The 15534-nt window shown below is 37.6% G+C and overlaps 1 protein-coding gene across 4 annotated transcripts in view; it reads right to left on the bottom strand.

The window, feature by feature from the left end:
• Positions 1 to 1196: 1196 nt before the first annotated feature.
• MYOM1 (myomesin 1) overlaps positions 1197 to 15534 on the bottom strand; it is an 81007-nt gene continuing 66669 nt past the window's right edge. For 2 of the 4 annotated variants that reach the window (XM_075023072.1, XM_075023073.1), the window contains 5 exons: positions 15357 to 15379; positions 13673 to 13728; positions 8302 to 8517; positions 5367 to 5487; positions 1197 to 4151 (listed from right to left, as the gene is read on the bottom strand). In XM_075023072.1, coding sequence (XP_074879173.1) covers positions 3943 to 4151; positions 5367 to 5487; positions 8302 to 8517; positions 13673 to 13728; positions 15357 to 15379 — 625 coding nt within the window. In that variant the 3' untranslated portion in view covers positions 1197 to 3942. Of the gene's footprint in view, positions 4152 to 5366; positions 5488 to 7501; positions 8518 to 13672; positions 13729 to 15356; positions 15380 to 15534 lie in introns of those variants that run through there. The other 2 variants (XM_075023074.1, XM_075023075.1) reach the window with 1 other exon arrangement.

The raw sequence follows: 15534 nt of genomic DNA, 5'->3' as shown, positions 1-15534 counted from the left end.
TATCCTTGCCAAAATCACAGCCTAATTAAGTAGGAGGCTTTATTCTGCTCCTGTTAGTATGAGTGATGAAACAGTAAATGGAAATGACTGTGTCAAATAGGATGGAGGGTAGAAGATGCAAGGTGGGGAAAGAGGGAAGGAAAGGTGTTGCATTTGAAAATGTGCAGAAGGAGAAAGATTACAGAAAAGACATCTCACATAATGAAATAGGAAATGAGACAAGGGGAAAAGGCAGTGGAAGATTGCAGGCAAATCTGGTGCCTTCCTTCCTCTCCTTGCCATCAGTCTAATCCCCTCACCATCTTTCTCACAGTACCTTCATCTCCAGAAGCTTTTGTGGAACGGAGTAGTTTAACGTTTTTCTCTTTGTAGCTTTTGTTGCTCTTTTCCCCAGGCCAACATTTTGCTTCAGTTCTTAAAGCTTATTGTCCTTTTAGCAAGACAAAAAAACTTGGGTGGAAAGATTTGTTTCAGATGTCTGTCTGGTCAGTGTAAGTGCAGCTTAAATGGAATATCATTCATGTATTGACCTTACAGTTATTGTTCAAGGATACAGAGCAGAAGTCCACCCTACACTAGTTTAAGGATAATCTCACCTTGCAACTAGCTACTTCAAAGAGTATGTCTTTCTGTATTACCAAATTATGGTTTGTCAGTCTCAGACCACAGACAGATCTTCCTCAATAATTGGCTAACAAATACAGAACTGATTCTCAGAAGAACTCAAGGACACCTGGAATCACAATTCCACTACAGTGGAAGGCAAAGCCTATTTTTCACATCTTCTTTCATCTTAAAAAATCACCCTATGTAATTTTGGAAGGTGATTAGATAATATAGCTTAATGCAACACTTTCCCACACTGTTAAATACAGTTGTTATAACACAAGAATATGAATTTATAATAGAGTTATAAATCTGAATATAAAGAGTAATGTATGCTGGAATGGAATATGTAGGTGAGAAAGAAGATACTATCCAAAAGTGGCACTTCAGATAAACATTGCAACCATGTCTGCTTTTAAACGTAGTCAAATAGTTCTGTGTGTTTGATAGGAGATTCTGTTGCTTCAGAAATAATTTGCATTCTATCATCATGTAATGGACAGAGACTGCAACAGTTTTTCATAGTTATCACAGAGAATAGAATATAAATTATACATTTAGATTAGAAGAAAAAAATTATTAAACCATGGTAACATAATAAACTTTAATATACTCAACAATTCTGTTTAATATTAATTTTGAACATTTTGTTATAGATTTGTGAACAACTACAGCTTAAATAATCAAAATGACAAAAATTAAGGTTTGGGTTTTTTTTAATCTTTGGTATGTTTATTTGTATATTTCATTTACCATGCATAACAACACTATGCTCCTGGACAGCAAATAGTTTCCAGTAGAACAATACTGATGTGACTGCATTTCCATCTTTTTGAGGAACCATCCAAATTTAACAAAAAAGATCCTAAACCCTAGTGCATTTTAGTTTAAATTTTTAAAAGTATTTCCAGTAGGTTTTGATTGAAATATCAGGAAAATACTGATTTTTCTTTCAGCAAAAAGCTAAGACCTGATTCTGCTACAATGACACAAAAGAGAGATCTGCCACTGGCTTCACAGTGAGCAAAATGGGCTTTGTAATCTGAGATTTGGGACGTTTTTAGAACATTCTTCTGAGATTGAGCTTGTTTTCTATTAAAACTAATGAAAAGAACCCTGGTGGCACTTTGCAGGAATTGCATCAGGCTTTCAGTGGTACAATCTGTTCTATATATAACTTACACACTGCCGTTGATGTTTGTGGGAGATAGGCTCCCAGCCTGAAGGAGCTGTAGGAGGTGATGGATTTTTAGAGAAGTAAGGCAGGTTGAAATAACTGCCATGGCAGAGAGGGTTATGAGTTGTGTGAAACAACCTGCAGCTTTGTAGCGTTTTGAAAGGCCGGACTCTGTAACTCTCTGGCAGAGTGATGTAATTGTACTTCTGTAGATATTTATCATTTTCTGTAAGTTACCTCAGAATCTACATGCATTAAGGTTCTCATTTTAAAAGCCTCTTACCATGGAAATGCTTCTTACTGCATTGCTGTATGGGACCTACGCTTACATCATTCGCTGTTGGGCTACTCCGGTTTTCTACTAATTTAAACCATAATTCGTAGATGTAGAACAAGATGTCATATAGAACTAAATGAAGCTCTACCCATCAAACAGTGCCTAAGTCTAGTAGGATGATTTTAGTTGTAGTTCAGTCTGTATTTTCAGTTTCTCCCCCCATGTTTTTGTGTAGCAGTCAATATTTTGGTTTGCATCCTACATCTTTCTGTCACTCAGAATGGGCCATCCAAATTATTTAAATCCTTTACCTTGTTTATAGAAATGTTATTACTCTAATTGCCTCCATATAAGCAATCTATCTAGTATTTCATCCCGCAGGAATCTTTCTGTTGGTTTTAGAAAGAGTTGAATAGAACCCTGCTGGACTTCTACTAGGAAGGAAATGGATTTCTTTCCATCGGAGATATCAGTGTCTCAGGTGTTACACATTTACATGCTATTAAGATTGTTTTCTTATGCTAACAATTCCGTAAGGATGGATTAGAAACTGATATTTCTTGTGTTTTCAGTATTTCCACATTTGTCATAGATATAACACCCTAGAAATATCAGCAGAGTTCAGTAATCTTTCATTAATAACCCATCTGGAAAAAGCCAATGATTGAACCCTTTAAGAGTTGAAATCAATAAAAATATTTTCCTAGTAATTAAAATATCTTTTTATTTCTTGTATTTAATAATTTCTGGTCACTTAAAAGTTGAAGTTAGCTTGCATATTAACAAAGTAAATTCTGACCTTTATTTTTGTTGGTTTGGTTTTCAGCTTGAACTCTGCTTCTTCCAAGGTATCTTAAGCATCCACAAATGAATCATATTTTCTTATATCCTCAGTGCATAAACATGTGAATGAGCACAGTAATGACTGTGAATGAGCGCAGTAATGATTTAAAGCAGAGATTCTTGGTTTATATTTATTTCTCACTTACATGGACTGTGAAACTACACTCTCTTATAAGAAACCAGTCTGATCCTAGTGAGGGGAAGAAGAGATAGTGTTGGGCTGAGTCACTGATGGGAAGGAGGACAGTGGGTTTAGCAGGTCTTGGAAGTAGAAATATTGCTGTAGCAAAAAGGGTGGAGAGGAATGAGCATGTGGGGCAGCTGATTTTTTATGGGTTAATGCTATATCCATAGTACCTCACCATGTCCATGACGGAATTAATGGAGAGAACTGAAAAGCAATCATGTGAGTCTCAGTGATAAGAAATGACCAGATGTCATCCTGATCCACCTGATGAAACAGGTTTGCATGAAAGAAACTTGGATCAAAAGAAAACCTACTTATGCCCCCCCTGCATCCATTGGAGATGCCTCTGTTTCTGGACATCTTCCCCTGTGGCCAAACTGGTCGTGGTGAAAAGTACAACCCACATGGCATTAAAAGGACTGTATGTATGGTTTCCTTAAGAAAGTAAGCGGGGTCTGCCTCAAGCTGTGATGGCCTACAAATATCAATTAACAGATCCACATAACTGATATCAACATTCTTTTAGAGAGTCATAAATATGTCAGTTCTGGACAGGATTAGCTCTAATAATCTCTGCTTATCATGGACATTTTTAGTAATTAAAAATCACTTTGTCAGTACATGGATCATTATTAAGATACTTAGAAATTATTGCAGTGCAACTAATCTGGTACTGAGACATAAGTGCCCATCTACTATGCATTTAAAGTTATGAAGTATTTCAAATGTTACAAAAAACCACTAATAAACTTTTGTGTTAAAGTATCATGGCTAGTCTACCACCCTCAGCTTGAATTTATTATCCAGATCATAACAAGATCACATTCTTCATTCAAGAACAGCAGGTTTTACTCAAGGCTTTTTTCCCAGTTGTTTCTTTCCCTGCCCATCCAAGCTTTCTGTGGGCTGAGGAACTATTTCTGCTGCTGTTGCCTTTCCATCATTCTTTGCTGCTTGCTGGTTGCTCTTGGTACCCTTTTCTGTTTCCACAAGGGGGATTACATTTGGATCAGGTGTGTCTTCTGTAGCAATAATTTCTTCTACGTGTGGCTTAACAAAATCTGATTTAGGAGAAGTAATGAAATGCTCAGCAACATAGAGTTATGTAGAGTAAGATTTTGCTTTCACTTTGGTTATGACCTTATCATATTCTTTTCCTCTTTCCATACTCATATAAAGAGTTTCAGTATCACAAATAACACTACTGCTTTTTACAGAGCCAAAGGCAAACCTCAGTCTTTATGGTCTCTAATTAAAAAGCTTAAGGAGTAGAACCTGCAAAACATTTACAGATGCAAATAATTGTTTCTTACATAAGTCATCTCATTTACAGGACTGCTCAGAAATGTCTAGGCTACCCATACCAATAAGGCAAGAGAGGAAAGAAATGCAGTTAAATATTTGTTTTGCCTTAGGAGCAGAAAGGGGAGGGGAATAAGAGTATAAAATGTTCTGTCAGCAATGATATAACATGTATACACCCTGAATACAAAGAAAAAAATACTTAGGCAAAAATATGTAAAACAGATGTTCTGGTAACGTTGGAATTTAAGCCTTATTTGGAGCTAAAATGCTCTACGTGCGGGAGTTGTAATTGTGAAGAATAAATCAATCTCCAAGCAGCAATATATATTAAGAGTCTAAAAGAACAGTAAAAATCTGTAATATACAAGAATGCTGAATCACTAGAGAGCTTTTAATTTTCCATCCTTTCTCTAAATTGGACAAAAAAAATGGTCACTTATAATTCCAACTTTACCATTCAATATGGACATAAAACTAAGAGAGAATAATTGATTAATCTCAAATAGTGGCTCTATGATCAGGGTTTTCTAAAACACTTTGGCATTTAGGGTCCCTTAATTAGCAAGGCCTTTTTTGTTGTTAAGTGTCAAGCATGTAGCTACTGAAATGAGTCTCACTTTGGAAAATAACACTATCTGTGCATGTTTATCCATGCTTAGGGGGTCTTTCATCTGCATTTAGAAATTTGAAAATGTTTATTAAGGCTTTAAAAAATTTCATCAGCCAGGTGAGCCAAGGTGAGAATTCACAGACCAGTGGAAAGGTGATTTAAATGTGTTGATTTAAATCTCTTTCACTGAGGTTTAACCTGGCAATTCATACTTTGCATTTGTTGTTGATTAAGAGCATACATACTGTAAACTTGATGGTTTGGGACCTGAGAAATATTGGTTGGCACAGACTATTAACTGCATAATGTTTAACAATTTTTTCACTGGAGTAGAAGACCACAAAGGTGAAACTGCTCTTACCTTTCTTTTCCTCTTCCTTCCATTTGCTTGCTGTTGTTTTTTTCTTTTTAGATACAGTTAAATTATTTTGATCCTGTCCTTGGACTGTGTCAGTCTGTCCTGACACAGAAATCACAATCACCTGAAGCAAAGCAAGAACAAAAAGTGCAAAAGCGAGAAATGTGGATGCATCACAAATTCAGTTTGGAACCACCATAACTGAGTCCCTGGCAGCAATACATTTAGAAGCAGCTATTACTCTAACTTTCGGGGACACATACATCTTCTAAAGCAAGGAGAAGTAGAATCCAGCCTGTTATCTGGGAGATGGCCCACTTGTATTCCCTCACAGTTCTGCCAAAAGGAGGGAGGCAGGAGGACAGATTTTTGAAAATAAAGTAGTAGAAATAAACTGCTGCCAAAATGCAATCATTATTAAAAATATGCTAAGTAGTAAACATCAGTTATCAGGTATTGCCAAGAGCAACTCATATTTTTGTTTGCACTCTGGAAGATGGAAGAGGTGTGACACTTGCTTTTAAGGTGTATGTCCTGGGACCAAGATGGAGTGACCTGCTTATCATCCTTGAATTGGCTTCATCTCATACTAAGCAAAATTATCAAATAATATGATGTGAGTTCTTTAAACTCAGAAAGCTTGCTGTATCTCAAATTACAGGTATGATTATATTTTGAAAATTAAAAATTAAGCTGTTTTACTTTGGTACACAGCTGTTGTGACTAAATAGTCTGAACTTTTTTTATAACAGGTATTGATTCATTAATGTACAAAATTACACACTTAAACCTTAAAATTGCAATAATGTCATCAAGTCTGATACTTGAGTTTTAACTATTTTAGAAGATAAGGCTGTGTGAATACATACAGTATTTACATGAAATGCTAAAAACATATTAGTTTTACATAATTCCATGTTAAAAATCCCTGTGATGTGAAATCTATTCTGGAATAAAAAAGATTTATATCAGATAAATTTAATGTGTTCCTTGAAACCAGTGGTACTATTCATGCATATAGTTAAGCACATGCTAAAGTGTTTTGGTAGGTCATAAATCTGATCTAAATCTGGCTGGGTTTCTTAATGTTTAAGATCATAATCATTAGCCCTTTGTAGAAACTGATAAAGAGCTATTTAAAAGTTGAAAAAATCACCACTTTCACCATTGATAACTGTGTTGAATCTGTTGTTACCTGAGCCATTAAGAATTCCCTCATGCTTCCACTTTGCCTTTAATGCTAGCCGACAGTAAAACCTCAGGTGGCAAGGGTTTAAGTGAGCATTAACTGTACAGCACTTACTAGTGGCATCCTCACAGAAATGCCAATACTGCAGCAAAACAAGTGCCTGGGAAACAGCACTATTTCTGCAGTCACAGTAACTAAAAATGACAAGAGAAAGTATGACAAGATCATGCTTATACTGAAAATATATATGTTAGTTCTTCAGATTTTGGTGTGAAGAATTGTGCTGTTGTGAGACTAGTAATGAAAAGGATTATTCATCTGGCACATTGCTCTCCTAATAAGGAATTGGACTGCTAACTGCTTCTGATCATATAGGATATATATTGTATCCCCTGTATATATCATACATATGTCCAGCAGGATGGACATATATGTACATTCTGTTGCTCTTCCTCAGCTAATAATAATCAGTGGCATTGTAAAATAGCTGACATGTAGTTTTTAATCTATGTCAGTGTGTTCAAAGATCTGAACTAATGTTTTTTGACTGAAACATTTTTATCTGAAAAAAACCCACATTTTTTTCTAGGTTCCAGTGAAGATTCTTTTTGTAGCTTTAAAAGATCCTGACAAAGTATGTTATTTCTGACCTCCAGTGTTAAGTTTGGATGAAATTAACTGAGGTCTTTGTCTAACAAAATACCTATCAATCACCCTTAAATCAAAATTCATGAGCAGGTCCATTGAATACCTTGTTGAGTTGAGATGTGAAGTAGTGAAGGTCTGGACAGAAAGGTGTGAAGAGATGTCATTGTGGGTTTTGTCATGAACAGTGAAGATTAACAGGGATCTAGAGGGAAGCTACAGGTAATTACAGTGGTGAGAGACTAAGATAGTGTGCAGAACTACCAGAACTGTGACTAGTAAAACAAGACACAGTGAAACGAGCTTGTGATGGAAGGAAAGAAGTGAATTCAGTTTATTTGTGAATATAGAGGAGAGTTTGTACATTTTTGCAGACACACACACACACACATTAGTATTCTGGCCTCCTAAGCCTAATTTTCATTTATGTTACAGTACTTTTACCCCAATTGGGCAGATTAGACAATATTTATGGATGTAAATGACATCCATATTAAGGCCTGTCTAAGTTAACACAGCAATACAAAGGGGGCTTAATGTAGACAAAAACCAGCTCTAATTTCTCCGTGATTTAATTCTCTAACACATTTCATCTATGCTACTTTACCAAAGTTGGAACAAATCTAGCCTGCTGCTCAAAAATGCCTCAATCATTTTTCATCTTTCCATCTACCTCATCAGTTGCCTCCACTGAAACGATTCTTCACCCTTTCCATTTTTGTTGTAGGGTGAAATGCTCCAGGAATGGCATCAAATGGCATAGGGTCAAATGGTGGACCTCTGTTTACAGCCAGCATGCATTTGGCCTGGCTGAAGATGCTACAGCTAGGTTCTGTTAAGTTAGCAGTAAGATAATATTTAGGAAAGGCCCTGTTTTCCCTGGCACAATTAAGTGTATTAGAAGCAAAAGTGAAGTGAATGGAAAAATCCAAGGCTGCCTGCTAAAGCAGAAAGCCATTTACACACACAGATAATGTCAGCCTATCATCCAAAATCTCCCCATACTTCTGTTTTCTAGTCTTAAATTCACACTTTTGTTTTCTTATCTTCTTTCTTTTTCTCTTGCTCAGACTGTCTCTCTTCCTCAGGTATGAACACACTTACAGTGACATCGCTGGTCTCTGTGCCGTACTTGTTCTTCACCACAATGCTGTATTTCCCAGAGTCAAGTGTGGACACAGTAGAAATGGTAAAGCTGACGTTTCTTCCAGATTCAAATTTCAGGATGCAATTAGCATCTGATACAAATGGTTTTTCATTCTTCAGCCATGAGACCTCTGGTGTAGGATCTCCCCAGACAGTGCAAGAAAGATTAAGTGCCTATAGAAAAAGTACAAAAGGATTATAAGTAAGAGTCAGTAAATATTTGCTGTGTTTTTTGATGCCTGACTCTCCACATGTTCCAACTCCCTATTTAGCTTCCTGATTTTAGTAAATGGATGCATATCATCATCAATAATCAATAATTTTTGTCAGTCTTCTGTATCATAAAGGAAAAGAAGGAACTCAGTTAATTCAAAACCACCATTAAAACCTTTCAATATTTTATGGACCTTCTTCTCTACTCTCATAATCATTAATAGAGCTTTCTCCATGCATATTGTTTAATATAAAATTAGATATTATCTCCATTTATATGTTAGACCTGAAATGAGAATTTGAGGAATTGTCGGATGGATTTGTTCACTTTAAGCTCACTATATATTTACCCCAGAAGTAAAGCTAGTTGCCTGCCTTTTTAAATAACTAAGAACAAAGTGTCCCTAGAATATTTTGTTTAATTTAAAATCTTTTTAAACTATGCCCTGACAGGTCTTCCAACAGACTTGAATTGTTTTATGCACTCCTGTAAAACTATTTTTAACTGAAACCAATACAGGCTTTACCCTTTCTTTGGTGTTCGTATAAGTATTTCCCTTTGATGTTGGTAATGTTCTTAAGGGCTGAATTCAGGCCCATCAGACTGAAGGAAGTATCTTCATTGCCAGAGAGTCAGTTGTTGGAGACATCGCTGGCAGTTGGATACTTTCTGTAGGCTGGCAAGTCTATTGTGCACACAATGTTCAGGCCTACTTTTTTTGTTGTCAGCTGAGAAATTAATGTTTGGGAGATACCAATACATATAAATGATCCCCTACTCTGGTCACAGTGCCATGGGAATCTTCTCAAATGAGTTTGCAAAAGTGACTATCACATAGAGATTCAAATGTGAAAAACGTTCACATGAAACTTCAGTGGTATATAGGCCTTTCTCTGGACCTTTATTTAGGAAGGAATCTATTTATATCTAACTATTAAATAGTACATTGGTCTGAATTTAAAATATTATTCAAAGTGGAATCTAACTTCTCAATTGGAAATTGAAGAATTTTTACTGCAGAGAAAATGGTCTTCAGTGGTTCATTAGGAATGGACTAAGTCATATGTAAGGAATGGACAAGCCTCCACTTGACTGGAATCAAGTTTCTCTTCCATTTTTTTTAAAGGCTCTTGATAAAAGTACATCAAAGGTAGAGACAACTGAAGAGCACTCACATTGTTGGCCCTATAGGCTGTCATGATAAAAATCTACTCTAAGAAATCTATTTACAGGCTGCCTTCCCTTCACCTCTCTGCTTCTTATCTGGTAGTGTGATGGTGGAAGATGGGACAGAAGAAAGACACCCAGAAGGCTATTGAAAGGAGCAGATAGAAAAAATTGATACCTTTATAAAAATGAAAGATTTTTGTACCTCTGAGAACAAAATAAAAACCAAATAAATCCCACATGCTCTAAGGACCAAAGTGAGAATAAAAGGGAGGGGGGATTCTTTCCTCCATCAACAACACATAATTCTTGGTACCGAAGGAAAGACAAATTCCAAGTGAGAGGCTGGCATGGTGGAAATGGCCATGCAAGTTATGGCACAGTGGAAATGGCCTCTATCTGACTTCCTGCAGCACCTACAGCTGGTGACTGTGTGGGGCTGCTGACTGCCTTCTTTCGTAGCCCACTGGTGTGAATGTGAATGTGGTTTTGATTGCCATATCAGTCCATCTTTTTGAAAAACAAGGGGAAAACAAGAGGTTTTACACCACCCCACCACCCCCCCCACCCTATCTCTCTCGATACAAACATGCCCTCAGCCTCAGCCAGGCATTACATATGGGTCCCTTCAGGTGCTCAGTATTTCTTTATTGTCTTCTGATTCTCTAGCAAGCAAGAGATCACCACCAAGTGGCCCCAGCTGCCACTCCAAGATGCTAATGAGCTGACATCCATGTCCAGACAGCTCTATAAGTGGCATCATGCAAACCTTGGGTATTTGAAGTGGTGTCAGTACTCTTTAATTCAAAGAGATTCAAGCAGCAGTGATGACTTTTTTATCCTTCTAAATAATTCCTTAAAATAGCCGTGTTTTGCTTAACCTTGCATCACTAGCTCCTGTTTGACATCAGTGCTCCTCTTGATGTTCCCAACTCTTAGTATTCATTTTCCAGCTAGTAATGTGCAGAGATATATCTTATCATTCACTATGTAGATGGTGAGGTCTTTGGTTTTCTGGAAGGTAATTCCATAATTATGGAGCCTTAGCCAAGGAGAAGTGATTGGCCACTGCAACTGCACCTATCTGTTTCAGATTTTCTGTTCTTTGGGCAGGAGATTGCCTTTGCTCATGTATATCTTTATTACTCACTGAAACCCCTGATTATAATGCTGTATTCAACCTGAAATCCTTATCCTGGTAAAAAAAGTGTGTCCTGTACTCTGGTGGGGAAGATGCACCTTTCCCTTCAAGATAATCCCCCTTTTCCAGTAGTTGTCTGGCTCTGATGATTGTCTGGGGCAGGGGTGTGGGGAAAAGGACTGGAAACCTGTCTAGATCTTGTGGTTAGTGAATGAAATCTATCAGGAAATCTGATCTATCTGAAAAATGCTAGGTGAGTAAATCCCATCTCTTTGAGCCGTATCTCAGTATTTCAGAGCTCCACACAGAAGTTCCCATAACAAGTCCGCACCTGGGGCATTGAGGCACCTGCACTTGGAGCAACCAACAGCTGCAAGTCCAGACTCTTTGTGCTCCCCCATTACCTTTTCTGCCTTTCACTGCAGGTTATCATGAGTCAGGTAGTACATGTGGCAGAGGCAAATGGGTCATTGTATTTCAAGTATTGCTGTTCCTCTTGCATATTAGCACAAACTCACATTCATGGGTGGTTTGGGCTAAGATGCCAGTGAGTGAATTGAAGCAGCTCAATCAGGGGAACCTGCTCACTTCTTTCAGCCTGCCTATGAGAGCACCTACCCCTGCCAAAAGTGTAGAATGGGGAGTTGGTGGGCAGAAAGATGTAACATGTTGCTTCTAGGTCTGAAAGTGCCCATCTGTCAGAATCCTAAGCCTCTCCTTTTAAAAATAAACCCCCCTTACTCACTTACAGGCCTTCATTAAAACAGCCACTTAGGTTAATTTGGCCAGCTGTACACAAAACTTATGCTAGTATTCTCTGTCAGATCAAATTCCTCCCTAACATGAACTGACACTTAGCCTTTTCCAATTGTATCACACTGCTGAAGAGCATTTATGTGTATCAGTGGAAGCCTCTTAGACCATCTGGAAGACTGTTTGATTAACACTGGGTAAACACTGGTTCATTTGTTCTCACACATATCCTTCAGATCACATGTAAAAAACTAATAAATAGCATCACAGTCACAGTGTTTTTAAGTTTGAGATATGCGTATGCTTGGAAGTTCAATGTAGGTATACCAATCTGTTCATATAACTTTGTAGTTATGGCTGCACTGGTATTCAGAATCAAAGCTTGCAATTGCCAGTCCTCTGCTACCTCATTTACTGTTTTTCAAAATCCTTGATGATTGTGCAATTTGCATGAATTACACAACAGAGAACTGCATTCCCCTCTCTCCAGCATATATGCAAACAACACACAGATGAGCCAACACCACCCGAACAAGCAGTTTTCCCTGATCACTCTCTGTCCTACTTCATTTCTTGAAACGACCATCTACTGAATCTAGAAACATAAGGTCAAGGATATTTGTCTTGAGTTCTGGGAGTTTTTCAGTCACTTATTCAAACATTACAAATGTCCTTACTGTCAAGGACAATGTGCGTCTGGGTAAGATTTTGCAACCTATTTTTTACAAACTCCCTTTTTATAAACACTACACATTTTGCTTCAGTGAGCTCATACTCGACTTCATATCAACTCTCTTTTGGCAGAAAGCTTAAAACTGTTAATAACCACGCAAATTTATCCCCTGCCAAAGCAATATGAGAATCTCGTCTCCAAGCACAAGCACTATTAGCTGAGAATCTGCAAATTCTTTGTTTCTTTGTGTCTTCTACCTACAGTTACAATGCCCATTTGAGCGCTTCTTACTTGTACAGCATTTCCCAAACTGCTAAATCCTTTAGTGAAAGGTTTAACAAAATGTTATTTCATATTTTAATGCCAACATACTTAATTTTCACAGAACTGCTGCAGTCTGCTATCTGTTGGCTATGCTATATCTTGCATTGTTAAGCAATTCAGACCAAGATTTTAGATTCTTAACACTTCTGCTCAGCTTATAAACAAATACTTTTAACCCAGCTGACCTACTGCCAGATAAAGCCAGAAATATCAGGAAGCTGCCTTGCTGTACTTGTCATGTTAAGGTATTCAGTGACATTCATGTGCCCTATTTCAATGTTCGCATACACTGTAAAGAGGAACTGGCTAGCGGCAGACCAGCAGGAAGTGAAGAGCAGGCACTTCTTGGTCTCAGTACTATTAAGCAGCAACTTGTAGAAGCAGTGCACTGGGAAAAGGTTGTGAGATTGAGAACTGACTTTCTGGGTCATCTGTTCTGTGCTGAAGCATCGATGTAGCTGTGTTCCTCTGGGAGTGCCTTGCAATAATCTTTCAGCTAAACTCTGCTAATATAATCCAGTGTAACACCCGTGACTTCTTTTGAATTCCTTCTTATTTACCCTGATGAAATAGAGAAAAGTTTCTCCTTTTGTCTGGATGACAATTGAGTTGTTATGGTTTACTACTTTCACATCATTTAAAAGCCAGCCTTGATAGGTGTGACTATCCTGCCACATTGCAAGGAAGTTAACTGCAAAAGACATAGAATGACTAGCTATCTTGTAAAAAAGGAATTAAGCTTCCCTGATACCCTGTTACAAAAAAAACACTGTGAAACCTGTGCATGAATTTTTAAAGAGCTGGTTATATAAGGAGTTTTAGTCTCAACTCACATTGTCATCTCACTTTTAGCTAATGCTTAAGAAAAGACGCTGCCCTGAATACATAAACCCATCTGTGCAAGATAGTTGAATTATGTACAGAAGGCAGGGGATGAATAAATAATGTAGCAGATTTTAAAGACGGCATCTTTAAAAAAAAGGTGAATATTTTCCCATAATTGAAAGGCATTCAAGCTGTTGGGCTGTTGTGTAAATCTTCAGTTAATTTACTGTACCTTGCCCTCCTGGATGGTGACAACATCAGGCAAACCTCCAAGTACCCGTGCACGATCTGGAAATAAATAAGCATAATTTTCTTTAGTGTCTCAAAATCAACTGTGTCCCAGATTCTGTTTCCCCTCTAGTTCTTTCCTTTTATCTTATTTATGTACAACTTGCCTCTGATATCTGGGCTAGCAGAGAACTATTCGCATTCTTAGCACACCATTTGGACTTTAAAAAATGTTGAAATCCCAGCAAAAGATGTGTTAATAGCTGGTGTCAGTCACTTACAGAGTGGAATTAAAGTACATGTGCTGTGTCCTGCAGGTTTTGCCATCAATTCAGTGTTACTTCTGAGTGCGCCAAAAAAATCTGAATTTCTGAGATCTGTTGTTCTAAATTTTTAGTGTTGTAAACTAAAAATGTTGTGTTTCCAAAAGGAAATGAATGATGCCTAATGAAGTGGTGGAGATTAGTTTTGATCTAGATACAAAGGCAGACTTCAGTCTCAGTGACAGCAGTGAAATTCCACCACTTTGTACATATTGGGGGTGTAAATGAGATCAATACCTGGTCTAATTTTAAGCTCAGAGTCCCATAGGAGTCTTACACAAATACAAATAAGCTGACCACATGCGGGCTTTGGTGCACTTATTCCAGAATATGGGTTTTGTTCGTTATACATCTTGGTGGAGCCTGGCAGAGGAAGGAAATGACTATACAGAATGTTCCCCTCTAATGTATTCTGTAAAAGATGTGCTCTGGAGCACAGAGGTAACCTTATGAGACCAGGAACAGGACTGTGTTATGTCAAGTAACATGGTAGTCCCTTATGAATGGGGTCCAGGGTTAGAAATGAAATGCCCAGGGCATGGCTGTTACTGATCCCTTTGCGCTGTCTCAGCTGGGATATGTAGGGATCACCGTATGTATCCAAGCCGTGCTCTGTTTGGAGTATACATCCAGGAGGAGTTAGCTCAGATCTTTCTACACATTTTTTTCCAATAACTTTTCAAATGCCAGTTCTGCCCCCTCATTTTTATACAGGTCTGAAAGTCATCTGCAGTGGGAGAACTTTGTGATGTGTTACATTTTTTCCATGCATTTTTCTGTAAACAGGGAGAATATTGAGCTTAATAATTCAAGTTGAATTCTAATGACTTATTCCATAAGTAATTAATACATACTTTTGTTTTAGTTGCTATGTTGGAATTGACACACAGGCAAAAGTATGAGGAGATTCAGGGATCTGTCTTTAAGCAATGCAAAAGCTACCATTGCTTTCTTACCCATTTCTGTATGTAATGCAGAATCATTTGACATTTTAGATAGTTCATAACTAGCCAAGTGATTTCCTCCATCTTTAAAAACGAAGTGACTTTTGTGCAGAGAGATCTCAGCAATAAAGCTAATTTTTAGAGAAGGCTAACTGGTAATGAGAACAGGAGCATAGACAGGAAAAATCAACATAACCCATAACTATAATGTGTTTAGCTGCAATGTGCACCAATGTTAAATCACTAAAAGGTCACTCTCCTTGCTTCTCCTTGGTGTAAGGACAAACTCGTTTTAGAATGAGCACACTCAGACACACATATGTATACATGCCCTCCCTGTCCCAACACACAACATTCCTGGAGAGGAAGAAAACCTTCATAAGCAGTTTATTGCAACCATTGTCAAAGAGGGCCCACTTACTTTTCTCTGCAATCGCAGCTTGCCTGGAGTTGAAAGAAACAAAAAGAAAGACCAATTTCAGTTGAGGTTTACTTAGAGTGATTGAAAAATAGCTTATCTTTTTAACTGCCTTTAATCTGTTAAGGAAAATCTCTCATATCATTTGGTAATACTGCTTTTTCTTTGTTTCCTAACTGTT

This window comes from Buteo buteo, chromosome 3 (assembly GCF_964188355.1).
Source record: "Buteo buteo chromosome 3, bButBut1.hap1.1, whole genome shotgun sequence".
Taxonomy (NCBI): Eukaryota; Metazoa; Chordata; class Aves; order Accipitriformes; family Accipitridae; genus Buteo; species Buteo buteo.
This window is presented reverse-complemented; position numbering and strand designations above follow the sequence as displayed.